Here is a 17,252-nt window from a genome sequence, read left to right on the forward strand (position 1 = left end):
ATAAAACCAGTGATTTTCTTGCTGCTGTTGAGGCACTGCTATTATTTCGAACACAACTGTATATATATATATATATATCTCTCAAGGTCAAGGGTAAGATCGGGACAGAAGGAAAATCAAATCGGGGGACAGGAAAGAAAAAAAAAATGGAGAATTCTCTTGTGGACAGCTGTGGGGGAGGTTGAAAAGGGAGAGTAGATGGGGAAGAGGACGCATGGTGCCACTACTTCTCATCCGCTGTCTGATCCGTGGGTGGCAGTGATGACTGATGGAGAACCACTCAAACTGAAGGTCATATCTAAAACCCTCCCATTCAGACTGCCACTGTCGCAGGGGAAAGGATAAATAAAGCTCAGATTGTCGTGTTTATTCACCTCGATTCCTCTGTGGCTTTGTCGATAGAGGAGGAAGAGACAGACAGATGGGAAGCAGCAAGAAAATTAAAGATAGGAATGTCAATAGATGATTCAGAGTTGTCTAAGTAAGATTTATCTTATCGCACTTATTTTTTTTTAAAAGACATTCACACACTAAGATTAATATTCAATTTAATAAAAGACTTGATTCTCCTTGTTGTTCTGTCTCCCATCGTTTGATACAGCACAATTGATGCTTCAAATCGCAATTTTTTTTTAAATGCATTCCTGTTATTTAATAATGAATTGTATTTCCTCCAGACATTCATACAATAGGGATGGTGTGTGATAGAAATGAAAATGACAGCTTTTCTTCATAACTAGCTAGTAGGATTTTGGAGTGTGATTATATTTATTATTATTATTATTTTTTACAGAAGAGAACAGACAGCCGTAGCAATTACATAACCATTTGTCGTCTAGTCGCGTACAGCCCAAGTAGGAAGAAACAAATTCCTGCAGAGAAATAAACTACAGCATGTTTCTGAGTTTGGTTTGGTCAGTTTGTCACAAGGCTTAAAGAAAGCGGTCTGTCACTGCTCCATGTCCCCCTGCAGTCTGGCTGGGACACAGTCATTCGTCTGGTGCTGGAACCAGAACTGGAGACGGGACGTTCATGGGGCTGCTATCCCCCCCCCCCCAGGCTGGGTAGCGTTCTCCTGGCCAGACGACCTCGCTGCCCAGACTCTAGTATCTGATCAAGAACCATCTGCTGAGGCTGCCAGAGCACACACGCCACCCATAGCCCAGACCTCTCCAAGGAGAGCCTAATGGGGAATCAAGCTATTAGTGGGCAATTAGAGTGATTCTGATCACCATTTGAAAAGCAATGCAGCACAACACAATCATCACAGAGATCACACTCTTGCTGCTACTTTATATTGATTGAAGAGGCATGGTTCTGCTCAGTCATTCCCACTTCCTCATTTTGCTGATTTGTCACCCTTTGTCACTTAGCTTTTTAAATCTTCATCTCCTCCCCAAAAAGAGCAGTTTGTGTTGTCAATATAAGATGTTTTTTTTATTGTTCCATTTTTTTATTTTATTTTTTATCCCCCATCGATGCAAACACATGGGCACACAATAATGCAATTAGCGTGGAATGTTTTTATTTTCCTCCCAAAAGAAATCATGCCTAGTGGCAAATTGCTGTCATGATGATCTGGCAAAGTGTTTATGTTACCGTCGCATGATGTCTTTATGAGTAGACATGCATAAGAATAAGCTTGAATGCATCATAGAACATAGATAGAACGTAGCAAAAGTGCCGCTCACATGAAGTTTTAATGGCCTGCGCAAACCGTTTGTGCTCCGGCTGTGTGTCGTGCAGCACCATTCGCCGGGCCTTGATAACAGTTGGTTAATGGGTAATGTGCCACACAAGAGTGATGCTGCACTTTCTGTTTTCATTTTGTTGCTGTAGTGCAGTAATTAATCCAGCTGAACCCTTTGTGCTCACAAAATAAATGCTTTCCATTTTCATTAATAGACAACTCATTAGTACATAATGAGCAAGAAGGCAGAACTCCCCGCTCTCCCTCAGCAGTACGTAGCAGATGAGCATGCGCTACACTCAGCTAATTAAAACCTGGGTTTGTGTTCTTCTTGTTTTCTTCTGTGAAAAGAGCACAGACAAGTGCTTTTCAAACATTAGTTTAATGAATCGTTGTATGTAAGTGTTTCAGGGGAAAGACAATAGAATTACTGTACTCAAAGCCAGTACAGTATATTAACATAGCTCTGTATAGCAACAACTTGCTATTGCAAATGCTTAATTACAACACAGTGCAATTGCATGTGCTAAATATTTTTGAGTTGTTGAAGCAAGTTTAAGCAAATTTCTAGACTATTTTTGTCAACTGGTCTTTCCCATCCATCAGTGTTAAAGGTCCCATGAAATGGTGCTCTTTGGATGCTTTTAGATAGACCTTAGTGGTCCCCTAATACCTTATCTGAAGTCTCTTTTCCAAAATTCAGCGTTGGTGCAGAATAACAGCCACCAGAGCCAGTCTCACAATGAACTTTCCTCAGGACGTGTCAACTCTGTGTCTGTAGCTATTGAGTGGGGGGGGGGCTTGACCAACTGCCACTTTGATCATTTAAAAGCCATGATGTCTCTCTCTCATAGGCGGGCCAAATTCTCCGGGCGGGCAAAGCAGAGAAAGGGGAGGTAACCTTGACCCTTATGACCTCATAAGGAGCGAGATTCCAGATTGGCTCATCTGAGCATTTTCTCAAAGGCAGAGCAGGATACCAAGGGCTCGGTTTACACATATTGCCATTTCTTGCCACTGGGGGACCATGGGCAGGCTGGGGGAACTCATATTAATGGTAAAAAAAAACTCATAAAGTGAAATTTTCATGCCATGGGACCTTTAAACCACTGATGGAAGACCTATTTCCATCAGTGGTTGAACATATTGAAGTTTATATATAATGATTAAAGTCTGCGGAGAGCTGTCTGTATCTGTCTGGATGATGGTCTTTGCCTGTCAGTGACTTCTCATCTGTCCTGTAATTTGGAGCTTCTTGCTGACATCTTCCTGTTTCCTCCAATCACCTGCTGTCCCTGGTAGAATAACTGTGGTTTTGACTTTTTATTTCTCTTTTAAGAGAAAAATCATCCACTGTGGACATTTAGGATGTGATATCACCGGAAGAGGAAGTAGGCCACTTAACAATGCCAGGACACCACAAACAATGAACACAACCGATGTACATTGTTGTTGGAACAACATTAGGTTAAGGGTGTTTAAGCAGGAAACAGGAATTCTGTCTATATATCAGACTCTACATGACTTTGTATGATTTATTCACCATCACTTATTACTCCAAGAATTGTTAACATTCAGGTCAATGGTCACAACTGGTGTGACCATCCATCACAAAGTAGCTGGTTTAGTTAGGAACTTTAACTGATGAGCTGTCACTGTCCACCAGTGAGTGTGATAAAGAGACGAACAGCTACAGTGTTGGAATTTATCCTAATTACATTATAGAGATGATATATCAATAGTGGTTAATCTTCTAAAGACAGCCGCATTTGTTTCCCCGGCAGTCTACACACTTTTCAGCACACTTTATTCTATATGCAGCTCACATTCAGCTACATGTGTGAATGTACTTACATTTGTGTGCATGCACATAAACAGTCACACATTGATTATAGATGTATACATGCATACACTGTATGACATGGTTTTCATTTGTCTTGATGAAGCGATGATTAGCTGTAAGGATTCCTCAGTTCATGATGGGGATAAAATCGAACCCAATTTCTGACTGTAATTAAAACTATTCCCCAAGCGGACTGCTAGAAGGCCACAACTTTAAGAGGTCAATAGAAGACAGGTTTCCAATAGAAGTCTAATTCAATCAGTCTGGGATAGTATAGTGTAAGTCAAAGATCAGGGCACTCACATACACTGAGCATACATTTGAAATACATCAGAGCCAGCATGCATCTGGACCTGGGTACTTATTATCTGTAATAGACCATCTGCATTACAGGATGTCAGTGACTGCTAAAACTGTGGTTTCATTGTGATGTATTTTTTTTAATGCTTATTCTCACTAAAAAAATTCTAGTTCATATTATTTTCTGTGTTGTGTAATGACCCGATAGCATTGAAGAAACTGTGAAATCCAGCTGTGTGAATTTTAGAAGACGAACTGTGGTTCGCTTAATTCTCATACAGTGAATTTTGGTGACAGTATTAACAATACAATCTACCCCGTAGAAAAAGCTGCTCTACAGCATATGTGTGTCAAAATTATCAAGCTGTCCTCACATCAAGGGTCACATTGCAGAAATGTAACACAGGGTCTGTGACAGTGTGCAAGGTTGAAAGACTAGACTCACTGACTGAAGAGGGCAAAATCTAAGAAATCCATCACACAATATTTATGGCTTCAATCTAGTCTTGTGCAAGTGTGCCAATCTTTCATTTCGACGGGCAGTAACTGTAGAAGGAAGCAGCTCATTGGTCACAAAAGAGAGGAAGCATTCTCAATCAAGTTGAAACTTTCCTTGCATATACAGTTCTATGTTTCGATGCTAACAAGTGACAAATGGCACAAAATATGCCAAACTGTGCAGAAAAGTGCTGACAACAAAGTAATGTTGACAATCATCTATGGCACAATGTGCTTGTCAACTTTTACAACCCAGCACTTTTGGCAGTTTGGCAACTTGTGTGTTATTTGTTATGTGAGAGCATTGTAAAAAATATAAAAATGTGACTTGACAGAGAATCGTTTTCCTTTTTTTCTCTAAAAAGGGGATGTGGTTCTCCTCAAAATGACTGCAGATGATGATGTGAAAGCTGTAATGGTTCCTTCAACTAGCTGGTAGTTACGACTGCTGTGGCAGACCAAAGTGGCAAGCAAAAAGAGGATGATTGGCACTTTGGTACTGGTTCAAATTTTCTAACTTGCCACTTAGCATACATGGCAACCACAGGAACTACACTCAGAAAAACAATGGAGGAGTTAATTGTAGTTGTGTCTAAGCATCCTGAATTATAGTACACGTCTTCACCAGTTAACAAAAGTATTAAAAAACAAGGTCTGAAGCAACCATGGAAGCAACAGAAGATGTGCTTTTTGTACAAGCCAAGGAACAGTGTTTATTTCATTAGTTACATGTCTGATTAAATAACACTGTTAATGTGCCCACATAAATCACCTTTGTGACGCTTGTCTCCAGGTGAAGTGTGCCAAAGGGACAGTGTCAGAGTTTACCTCTGTCATGTCACATGTGGCAGAATAAGTAGTAACTGCCCGCAATGTGCAAGAAATCGATTCTTTCTTTTATTTATGATCCTTCTTCAGATCCAGAGTTTTGTTGTAAACCCATTTTTTCTGGATGTCAGTCAGTGTCATAATAGGCTGTACTTACTTTCAGCGTTACCCAATTCAAGCACTGAAACATCGCTAGCTGCTACTAGGGCAATATAGGAAATGTCATTTGGTGCATTTTCAAGTGGACATGTCTCAATGTTTTACTTTATGTCAATTAGCTTTCTATGTATTGGGAAAAAATAGCCACTGGGTAAATTGATGTAATTTGAAAGGATAATGAATGTTAAACTCAACATGAATATTCTGTAACCATGCCTGATTAGCTGTTAAGATCTCTGAAAATGTGCTTTGTGTATTCTCTACCTTTTTCTTTGACCATTTTTGACAGTAAGAGGCTACATTTCAGAAAGGTAAATCCGCACAGTTGGGAGATTTTGTAAATGTGTCTTCAAAATGTAGCTTTTAGTGTCCTCAGGCATGCTCTTGGACAGTTTTAAATTTGACTACGCATCCATATGTACTTCGCATTCGGAAAACTGTATTGACTTACGACCTACTATACATAACACTCAACCCACAGGAGTACCGCTGGGGGTGCATGGACATATCAAAACACCACTTGCATAGTCACTGCAAATTAGTGTCGAATTCCATTTAAGCCACTGAAAGCTGGGGAGAAATGCAGTAATCAATGACGGAGGTTTCCTTTACATCCCTAAACAGCAGTTATTTATGTCTGCTGACACCAATCAGCATGAAGTCTCCGCTCTGACTAAGCCGAGGGAAGAAGTGCTTACTTTTGATTATTTATTATAACTAAGCTGGTGTGTGGTGATTATTTATCGTTATCAAAACATTGTTAATAGAGAGCATGTTACCGCATTTTCCTCAAATGTTTCCCCTCATTAATATATTATATCATTATGCACAGAGCTAAAGTGACATGCAATGTAGCACCCTGTTGTTTTCGGTGCGTAGGGGCAATTAATTAATCCATAATTAGGATTACATCTTGTTATATTAAAATTAAATCACGCTTAAGTTGTGTTGTCTCCAGCTTTTCCAGAACTCTTCATCTATTGTACTCATTGTTATGTACTGGGTAGCCACTGGACTGTGTTTTAATTGAAATAAGTTGAACTAAACTAAACAGTAGAGCTTAAAATAGCTATTATTAACAGGGTTTCTATAACAGCAGTTTTTTTTGCAGATCCAATGTGTTGCATAAATCTGTTACCTGTCACTGTTGCTCTCTTAGTCGCTCAGGCTTGTAAGACTTGTGGTTTTGGCTTCCATCATAATTCCTGTAAGCTCTTTATAAGCGCCTTGTCTTTTACTACGTTGATGGATCCAGTGGGTTTTGCAATAGCGCTACACAATAGTTTTGAATTGTTTTTAATTCACACACATGAAACAATGTGTAAATTCTCTGATTGTGCCTGGCACGGACTCTGTTGATGAACATCCTGTATGTACTATATTTGTCTGTCAACTGATGAGCTACAGATAATCTGTAGTGTTAAATTTGAATGTTCAGCACAAAGGCAATGCTTGTGTAACATAAGTCAGTTCTCCAAAGACCCGTGTTTTATTTTACATGAGTTACAGTAATGTGAAATGCTTAAAAGACTAAAAATTATCCATGAAGTGGTTACAACCTCCCCCATGTTTGTAAAGTTTTCATTATCTTATCTGATGTTGAAAACAAATAGAAGTTTTGAATGTAAGAATCAGGTATGTTAATCACTACAGAGAACAGCTACTGTAGTCCATCCATCCCCCCCTTTGTGTGTGTTTTTCTGAAACTTTAATAATGTTTGGACAGCCTATCATCTACTTTGAGAAGTTAGCTTTAGTCAGTCTACTTGCTGTACTAGCCCTTGCCAGGACATTTGTGTTTGACATACTGTAGTCTTTCTTTTACATGATAAACAACAAAAAGCGAAGGATATGGGCCAGGGATTGTGACATGCTGTGTAATATTGTATCGTCTATGCGGCTACCCCGGAGGTTTTAAACTGGTGAGAGCTTGTAAGCCTTTGAGGTGAGAAGGAAATGGACCAAGGATTTTCTTTTGGTGATAAGGTTGACTGCGCTGGGTTGAGAGAGTGCTTCACTAACTAATTATTTGAAGCCTCCTCTCAGATTAGGGTAGACATGCAGCGTTTATGGACAGTCACATAGCAGACAATTAGACCATGTAATAACCAGAGGGCCAATATTTGCTCAAATCCACTGTAACACCTCACAAAACAAAAGTGTGTAAAGCCCTAATGCTCAGTCCAATCCCACGCCACACTGCCTTGATAAACACCGAAGCCACCCCTACAATGGGCGCCATCTTTACTCTGGCAATTAGGCAGGGCTTTGGATTATCACTTCCTCAGCCCAGCACACCACAAATCCATCCGGATTCAACGATTCCCATCCCAGGTCTGTGGCCAATTCGGCTTTTTGGGCACATGGCCGGTAAAGAAATATTCTGAGGGATTTCAACTGCTGAAAGTACAAAGTTATATAAAAAAGAGCTTTTTCTGTGTCTTTTATTTATTCTTGCATCCCTGCAAGTTTGACAAGTCTATTAAATAAAAATGAAACCTGTGAGCTTACGAACACTCCCCCAGTAAATATTTGATGAGAACAATAAGTGCAATTTACTGTATTTTTCTCTTTCACAAACACACCTCCTTCAGTTGCTTTTTGTCTTACATGTTCAGTGTTGTATAAAAAAAACGTGTTGCAGTACATCCCTCCCACCAAGCAGCCCGTGTTTTGATCCGCGCCTTGTGGGCCAGGAGTGTCTCTGGTGGGCTCTGAGGAAGAATCTAAAATACTTACCGAAAGGATTTGATTTGCTCTGTCTCGCCGCACCTCAAATGCATTATTTTTACTTATTAGAAACTCAGCCACTGAGCCAATTTACCCTGAGCTCACTCAGGGTAAATTGTGTAAGAGATCAAGGGTTTCCAGGGGTCTGGAGACTCTCATCTTCCTACTTGAGGCATCCCCTACTCCTCCACTTTGTTTGTTCTTGTGGAGTGGAAAAAAAGCTGCTGTGTGTATTACTCCGACACACATCTACTTTATGTGTCCTTATGTGGCATGATCAGACACAACTAAATGTTCCCGCATGTGGTAAAGTGGATCTTTTTTGCAGTTCTGAGATAAGAGAGAACCCCCCCCCCCCCCCCCCCCCCCCCCCCCCCCCCCCCCCCCCCCCCCCCCCCCCATGTTGTGTACTGTTTATCTTCTTGGGTGGCACGTTTCCCTCCCAGCAAATCACCGCCGCGGCTGTCATTTCCTGCATTTTATGTGTCTGCCATACAGCAGCCTGTCAGCTCCTAACACATTCCTCTGTGTTTCTCCTCTCTTTTATCCACAGATACCACAGTGTCATCACAAAAAGGTAAGACAGCACTCAATCAGTCACCTGTGGATCCCCATGCATTCTCAGATGGGTGGCATGCGGGTGTGTTGCTCTGTGCGTCCGTGTGTATTCTCAATTTTTTTTGTTAACGAGATGAAAAACCTTTCATAGTGTTGTTGATGTTGATTTGTAATTGAGTCATTCAGATCTTCTCTTACAGAACAATCTGTTTGATTACAAAGTCAATCACTCACACCCACTGACACCTAGACTAAATTATACCGCTATCCCGCAATGATAGACAGCCCACGGCATTGTGTTTTGCATTGCTTTCTGTAAGTCGCTAAGACTAATCACAGTTCTGTTAAGACTCCACACTTTCATGTGTATGTTAATGTGAGGTTGGGGGAGGTGATTGTTTTGCATAGTGGATCTTCAGGGAGAGACGGGAGATGTAGGAGGGGGGAGGATGTTTGTAGGAATGTACCTGTAGGCTGTTTTGATTTTGTTAGATGATGGGACCCCACAGTCAATCTGTCTAAACAGCTCCAGGGGTCTTGTTCTGAATGGCAGCCTGCAGGTGTATGCACCGAGCAGTCCCAGCCCTCTGCTCTTCATAGTGGAGATACAGTAATAGCAGCGGGTGTGTCACACTCTGTGATTGCGAAGCAGGAGCAGTCAATCACTCACGAGAACTCCCTGCTGATTTTGTTGAAACTTTCTTTGATTCCCTGCTGTGCTCATAAAAACTTAGGTTTTGTTTTGTACGAGCTCTTACCAGAGCAGAACAAAACACGGGTGAAAATATTTTCATTGTCACCTGGATCTGATATAATGTGCAAAACCTAAAAGGCAGGAGTGTGTCTTTAGGAACATGGCAACATCTTTTCACCATACAAAGTGTCAGATCTGTTGATGCTGCTTGTAGATACAATGCAAGAGGCATTGATATAGTACATCTGAGTGACAGGTTACACTTAGTGTGCCCTCAGCCACACACACACACACACACACACACACACACACACACACACACACACACCATTGTGAGGCTCATGTATGTGATGACAATGAGGTGTACAATGCTGTCAGATGGGCCTATAAAGGTAAGTGATGTGGGTTCCCTGAGCCTCACTCTCTGATAAATGTTGGAGGGGAGCAGAGGCTGGCGTGGTGTACATCATCCCTCCGCAGCAGCACTCGCATACGTTTCTAAATGAGAGGGAGATAAAGAAGGCCACCTAACCCTGACAGAGAAAGAATGCTCACTTTTGTTAGTCTGTACGTTTCCATGTCTGTGTATGAATTTTTCTTTGTGTTTGTATATTTCACTTTTCTTTCACATCCATAATGTACAATTCAATTCCGGTTAGTCTGAGGCATCAACAAAAACATTCAATTTCTCATGGTTCCACACATTGAAACACAGAGAAAAACTGCCTGCCGTATTCATTCGTACACTGTGAGTTATGTGCAGCTATGACATTGCCATTGGTGCCAAAGAGTCATGAGGCCTTGAGGCAAAGATAGTGTACATAAAGCATGTGTTAGTGTGTATACATCTCTTTTAAGACCTCCATACAAGTGTGTGTGTGTGTGTGTGTGTGTGTGTGTGTGTGTGTCTGAGCATTGCACACTGGCAATTACAACTCATCATAGTCTCAATCTGTTATTATTCATTATGTGAGATGTGGGTCTCCCATCTGGTAAATGAGTACAGTGCTACAGAACATGTAGTAGACTGAAGGGCAGCACATAGCATTTAGGTCCAGGTAGTTTTCATGCTGTGGTTGTATAACCTTTACTATTGTTCCTCACCAATATCATGATTAATACAGGTCCTCATTATAATGTGACCTTATTCTTTAGTTCTCTACTTCTGTGGAACACCCCCCTACAATGACATCCTTTAACGAACACCTCTCCACCCCCTTACACTCCTCCTCCCTCTCCTCTGCCAACTGAAGTATATTTATGGCACCTGTGCTGGAAAAACAGTCTCCAGGAGACGTCCCTCTAATTTCATTTTCAAAATGCCAGCAATAAATTTATCAAATGGGCTGAATTGAATCGGAGTCACACGCAGTGCCATCCGTCATGGGCTGTTCCTCAGGGGCCTGTGGGCGTACTTAAGCCAGCCAAAAACCTCTGCTGGCAGGAGAAAAAGACTGAGTGTTAAGAGGGGATGGGGGTCCTGGTAGGAGGGAAACCAGATGAATGTACCGGAGAAATACACCGAGAACAAAGATGTGTGTGCATATCTTTATCTGCTTATATGCACATGCACAAGCATGAATTAGCTGGAGCATGAGTGTGGATGCATAAGTGTGCACAGAGGTCAGTGCTAATTCTTCAACACATTGGAGCCTCACGGTGAAGTTGCGCTTTGGCTGTCAATGTGCCAGCGTATTAATTGATTAATTGCAACACAAGTGAATTGATTGTTTTGCTTTTTTTGCATTAGTAAATCCCTCTCAGTTCAAACACCACTTTGAGATTGATCCCCTCCCATGCCTCTGAAAACTCCAGGTTCACACGCTCTGTGCCCTCCTATTCCCCTCCCACCAATCCTTTCTTCATCCGCTGTACCTGACTTTGAAACCTTTGCCTCTCTGTTTAAATGCCTTTGTCCCTGCTTTCTTTTTGTTTTACCCCTCTTTCCCTTTTCCTATCTTTTCTTCTCCTCTCAGCATTTATCTCCGTGCAGGTTAAGCCAGGCGCGATGAGGGTAAAGCAGCTTAGTACTAACAGGGCTAATGAAGTCAGGCCCCGTATTCCTCAGATGGGGATCAGTGATGCTACTCTGTGAAGCCTGTCAGCGTTTAATGATTAGATGAAACATTCAGACAGCCGCTCAGAGAAGACAGACACACTGCTATGTGCTAATACCCAACTGGGGTCTCTTTTATGCAGAGTCACACACATTTACGCATGTGCATGGTCTCATGGTGCCGGCACATATGGTACATATACACACATGCATTTGCATAAAAACATGCGGCCACTCCTCCCATTTTGCAAAGGTATAGATTTATGACTCAAACATGGCATCAAGCATATACACCGCAAAGAGATATGAAGAAAAAAGCGAATGACAGAGACTCCGAGAACAAGCAATCTGGCTATTGATTCCTGTCATGTGGAGGAAGGTAGAGAAAAAAGTAAGCTGCAAGCCAGAGATTTACCCCTCGCCTTGATGAACAGATTGTAAACAACTCCACGCACACTATTCAAGATGCATGCTGGGATCCATGACTTTTGACTGCTTCTCAATTCTGCTAGAAAAGAATGAAAGAAGATCAATCCAAAGGCCAAAAACTCTAAACCTTTTTGAACATTTCAGAATTCATCTTTCATTCTGAATCCTGTTGGATAGAGTTAGCCTTTTCAGATGCACACATGGCAGCCTAATGTGTGGTTGTGCTGGAGTGTGTGCTGCTAGTATGTTAGTAAAGCCGTTTTATAGATATGAACTCCGGACAATGAATTCTCACATTTTGGGCTCAATCGGAGATTGCACAGACATCGTACTGGGGAGCTGGCAGGGTGAACACTGTTTGATATGTGATCCGACTGATTCAGACATTTGTGTTCTCACATACAGCACTGTTGGGTTAAGTCAGATAATTTCTGGTTTACAGTGCATGTGTGAAAGGGACTTTGGTTTGCAAAGCCTTTAAAGTACTTGGGGTAACGACTTGAGAATATAGATTAACAAGTCTAACGATTGCATGTGTTCTAATGGTGGATGTCAGCATAATAGTATATTATTAAGAAATATAAGGGGCTGGCTCCTCTTGTCCACATATCCAAGTGTCCGGAATGGGCAGACCTGTGTGTGTGTGTGTGTGTGTGTGTGTGTGTGTGTGTGGGGCTCATTTCTAAAGTGCTTTATCCAATAAGGTAAACAAACGCTATATAAGTGCCGTCCATTTACCATGTTATTTAAGGCCTGAAGCTGCTGAGAATATTAACTGTACATCTATTAATAATTTACCTTGAACATTTCTTCCCTCCCCTTGTGAGGGTTTGCTAATTTAACAATTAGCTAAAGGCTACATATGACAGTACAGCACAAACTTACAAAGAACACATCCAAATAAAAAATCAAGGATGTCTTGAACCTTAATACAAAATACAGAAAGTCGGAGTGCAAAAACTAGGATACTAGTTTTTCTGGCACTCTATAAGAGCACATAACTGTTTTAACATGGCAACTAAAAAAATGCCTACAGCATGATTCTCAAAACTGGTGACTGCTAATCACAATGCAATAATCCTTTATCTGATTTTCTCTGCGATTAACAGCCTCATAAATCCAGCTCAGAAAAGCCTCTGACACCAGAGCGTGATGAGTTTATAGCGTTGTTCAGAGACACGACAATAAATATTAATTTGACCACAACTAAGGTGTAAATAATGATGTGTCGGAGACCTTGTCTGGGCTAATTAAAAAGGTAATGCAATCATCATGCTCCCTTGATCCTGTCCTGACCACCTTTTTATGTTGAAGTGTTCAGTGCCCAGGATGTTGTGTGCATTACCTGAATGCTGCCATCGCAAAACCAACCTCTTAACCTTTTTTTTATTATTATTATTTTTTTTTTTACAGGCATTGAGATTTTTTATCTAATTTAGCTGGTTTAATTTAATTAAATTCTTACGGCACAGCCCTAGTTAAAAGCAGCATAACAGGTCCAAACATAACGTAGTGTCAACTGACTTCCTTCATGGTCTTGTGAAGACACATTATAATATCATCATTTTAATTAATCAATTAAATTTTTTTCCTGCGTTCTTAGCAGTGTGAATCTAAAGAGCTTTGTTAATCACATATCATATGGTGATACAGGTGGTGCTTTGTTTTACTCCTGAGCAGTTTCCTCAGTTCTCTGTACTCGTAAGTGTTAGAATACATTGTCATAAATGTGTTGTTTTGAAAAGGAACCTTCTGATTAGCGACGGATTTACAGTACCAGCCTAACTTTTTCTGTCATTCATCTCTTTTTTTCATCCCAGGTTGAAAGTAGTCACAGACCATATGGTTGTTATTCCTAACACTTTTATACATAGTTAATTTTTTGATTTGTTGCCAGGCTTGCGGCGTGCCTACTGACACAATACAATTTCATTTTAAAACTCATATGTTTTGCCATATTGAAGCCTATTTTGCACACTACTCAAAGGGTTTTTGAACCCCTAAAATGATTATTTATTGATCTTTTAGGAAAAGTCCTTATGACTTTGGTAATCCCACCACTTTTAATCTACCTTCACGAGCACACCAAAGGTTTCAGTCAGTCAGGGAAATGGCTCAACATCTACTGGATGGACTAGTACAAAATATCTTTTTAGGCAAGGTACCTGAATGACTTTAGTGTTCCCCTAACTTTTTAGCCCAACCAGCAGGTTGACATTTTGTTGTTTAGAGTTAAATTACTGTTGGAAGAATGAAAATTGGTTTGCACATTCATTTCTCTTCAATTGTAATAACGTTGGCATTGCCACCATCCTCAGCTCATCTGATCTACTTTGTCTTATTGTTGTGTTATGTAATATGTCGGTCTATGGCAGAAAGAAATTGTTCACTTGTGTCCATTCACGACACTTTAGAAGACAAACGAAAACCTGAAGAATAAATTAAAATGTTGTGCATCGTCATGTTTCCTGTATTGAATATCATTGCCAAACATGACACTTTACCTTCTAAAATCGAGGAGTAAGAACCTGTCTCCTTTGTATAGCTCCAGTTGGGGCAATACAAAGGAGACACTGCTCTCTGGGCATCGGGTCATCTGGCTCCGTCAGGCCTACATTTATGGCACCTTGTTTTCCTGTGCGATGTTGTGCAGAACCCCACAGGCTAAAACACTGTTGCAGACTTCTTTCTGGCATGTATAGTAGGGTCTCTTTTTTTTTTTTTTTTTTTTTTGCAGCCTACGCTGATGTTCAAATTGATTTACGTAGGAATCGGCATACGCCTGTCCTACACCTGTTTTAGGTCATCCGGACGCTTCATAAATGAGGGGCCATTGTGTAGCATGTTAGCGTGCATGTGTTAGCATTTAGCTTAAAGCTCTGCTGTGCCTAAGTACAGCTTCACAGAGCAGATAGTGTTCCTGTAAACATATTATACACATAGACTTTCAGGTCAGTACAATACATTACATTACATTACATGTCATTTAGGTGATGCTTTTATCCAAAGCCCCTCCCACACCAAAGTTATGTGTCATATCCACTGCACCCTCACCAACCTCAATACAGTAGTAGCCTTTTGTATCTGCAAGATAAATTTGAGTGATAATCCACTCTTGCTAATTGCAACCATCATAAACAGGCTTTTATATAAGTAACTCAGTTCGGTGGACTGTAGAAACTAAATTGCCCTTTGGGGATAAATAATGCTATCTGTAGAAACAAGCTAGATTAAATTTTATTTGAATTTTTCATTCCTGCTCAAAATTATGCTTTGGCTGTCCAAGGCGGCCCACTCAACGAAAACACTACAACTTCTATCTAATTGAATGTATTTGAACTAACATCAACCTACTCCCACATTTTTCTTGGATGCTGTTAAACTGCTCAAATCCCTGTGTGTACTGCAGTAACGGGAGTTGCTTCCCGGCTTCCTACTAGCAGTGAAGACTGAATGAGTATGTGCGGACCTACATGGTTTGTTTTCTCCTGCGTCATGCCACTCTGAATCCCTGCAATGAGAACTGTGATTACTTTGACCTTCATTCTTTCTTTTTTTTATTCAGCTGCTTGTAATTTGCAGGAGACAAGGGTCATTATATACCGGATCTTGTCTATTGACTCCCTCAGGCAAACTAATAAGGCATATAGAATTTCAATGCCAACAGAAGACACTGCAGGTTCATTGCGGAACCCCCAAACAAGCATAATTAAAATCTCTGTGAAAAGATGAAAAACAATCACATGGATTGTAAAATGGTGCCACCTGTGTTTTAAATATTTTTTTCTCTAACAATGTGTTCGTTATTGCTCACAAGAGGCTCATAATGTGATTTGTTTGCCAGGCTAAACCATGCAACATGTCCAATTGAGTGTTGGCCAATGACTAAGATAAAGACACAACCACACAAAGAACTACAGCAGACCCTGATCTTAGAGTCATTTAGACCGGCTGGGCATTAAAACACCTATCGGGCAAAGGCAGAGCAGATAAAAGCAGAGACAAGTATAACAAAAAGAATTGAGATGGAAGTAAACTGATCACCACTTTTATAGAATCCTGTTATTAAGCCTCAACTGCCAATTAAATACGAGAACAGCCTGTTCTCTTGACAAATGGACTTCATTTGATAGTCTGTGGTTTGCTCAGCAGGGTGCAACCATGATTGCACTGGTGGATGGAGTTGTCAGGCCATTTTTGCAGACTAAGTGTAATCGACTATGTAGAGGTAGACCACAGCTTATCATAACTGTTCGCTCTTTGGTAGAGCGGTTCACTTTAAAAGGTACATCAGCTCTGTATCTGATGGTGTGTGGCAGGTATCTTGAAGATTAGATTGTGGTTGCAAGCCCAGAGATGCTTGTGTTGCAGTGTGGTGTCACCCAGGGACAGAGCTGCAATAATCCCATGAAGCAAATACCTCTTTGTCATAATTCGACAACATGCTATTGTCACAGGACTACCTGCTCTGAGTCACTTAGATGATTCATACATCTTTGTCTGTTTACTGGCAAGACACCACAGTTGGGCTTCACGCCCTACAGGGCTTGCTTAGCCAGGGAAGCGGGTGGCATATTGCACCCAGCAGGACAGCTCCTACTGTATGTGGGCCTGCTCGGCAGAGGGATTTGGCCGCCTTGGATTAGCTCAGCAGGGTGAAACAGAGGGATACCGGCAGGGAGGGAACAACAGATAGTGGAGGACAGAGAACCTCATTCTCTACTCAGTACATGGACACATGAGAATCCTGAGAAAAAGTTGCTGAGAATCCTGGTGAGTCTTGTTCATACACTGGTGCACATTTCACACCATGAAACATGAAACTTACCCTCACCTCTGCCATTTGCTATAAACCCCGAGCCACACTAATCAGCGACACATTCGATTTCACATTAATCTTTTGGAAGAGGTCAGCCCTTTTTCACACGTTTGACTTGTTCTCTGTACATTTAACTACAGCTATTCATTTAGATGACCATAATGAGATAAACACATCTCCTTACTCCACAGTCACGCTAATTAAGCAGACTTTTTCCTTCTACAGTGCTGTGCTCTTAAACTGCGTCCAGTGCTCAAAAGCATGTCACCACAGTAATGGCAGATTGGAACTCTCAAGCCAAAAATGAATAAGTAAGTTGAATAGTTTAAAACACACAAACAGGAAAGAAATGCAGAGCCAGTTGCCTCTGACAGACTGCTGGGAAAACTCGTCTTTATTCTTTGCTCAGGCTGGTTCATTTCTGTCCGAGGGATGGATCTAATCCAAGATTGTTTTACCAAACTTCAGATGCAAAGCCTATTTGTTTTCTGACACCAAAGAGGGCCAAGAAAAGGAATCGGGTCTGGACAAATTGGCATCACTCACACAAACGCAGTGGGAAGAAATTCTTAAATGTAGAAGTCTATCTTCAATTCAACTCTCTTTCAGCATCGTTCAGACTTCCTCTGATAACTATTCAATTTTTTT

The 17,252-nt window shown here is 41.0% G+C and overlaps 1 protein-coding gene across 1 annotated transcript in view; it reads left to right on the forward strand.

Moving 5' to 3' along the window:
* LOC117947855 (cadherin-4-like) overlaps positions 1 to 17,252 on the forward strand; it is a 236,135-nt gene that overhangs the window by 98,808 nt on the left and 120,075 nt on the right. Inside the window, exon 3 of the mRNA XM_034877202.1 lies at positions 8,602 to 8,625. Coding sequence (XP_034733093.1) covers positions 8,602 to 8,625 — 24 coding nt within the window. The remainder of the gene's footprint in view (positions 1 to 8,601; positions 8,626 to 17,252) is intronic.

The sequence above is a fragment of the Etheostoma cragini genome, chromosome 7, assembly GCF_013103735.1.
Source record: "Etheostoma cragini isolate CJK2018 chromosome 7, CSU_Ecrag_1.0, whole genome shotgun sequence".
Taxonomy (NCBI): Eukaryota; Metazoa; Chordata; class Actinopteri; order Perciformes; family Percidae; genus Etheostoma; species Etheostoma cragini.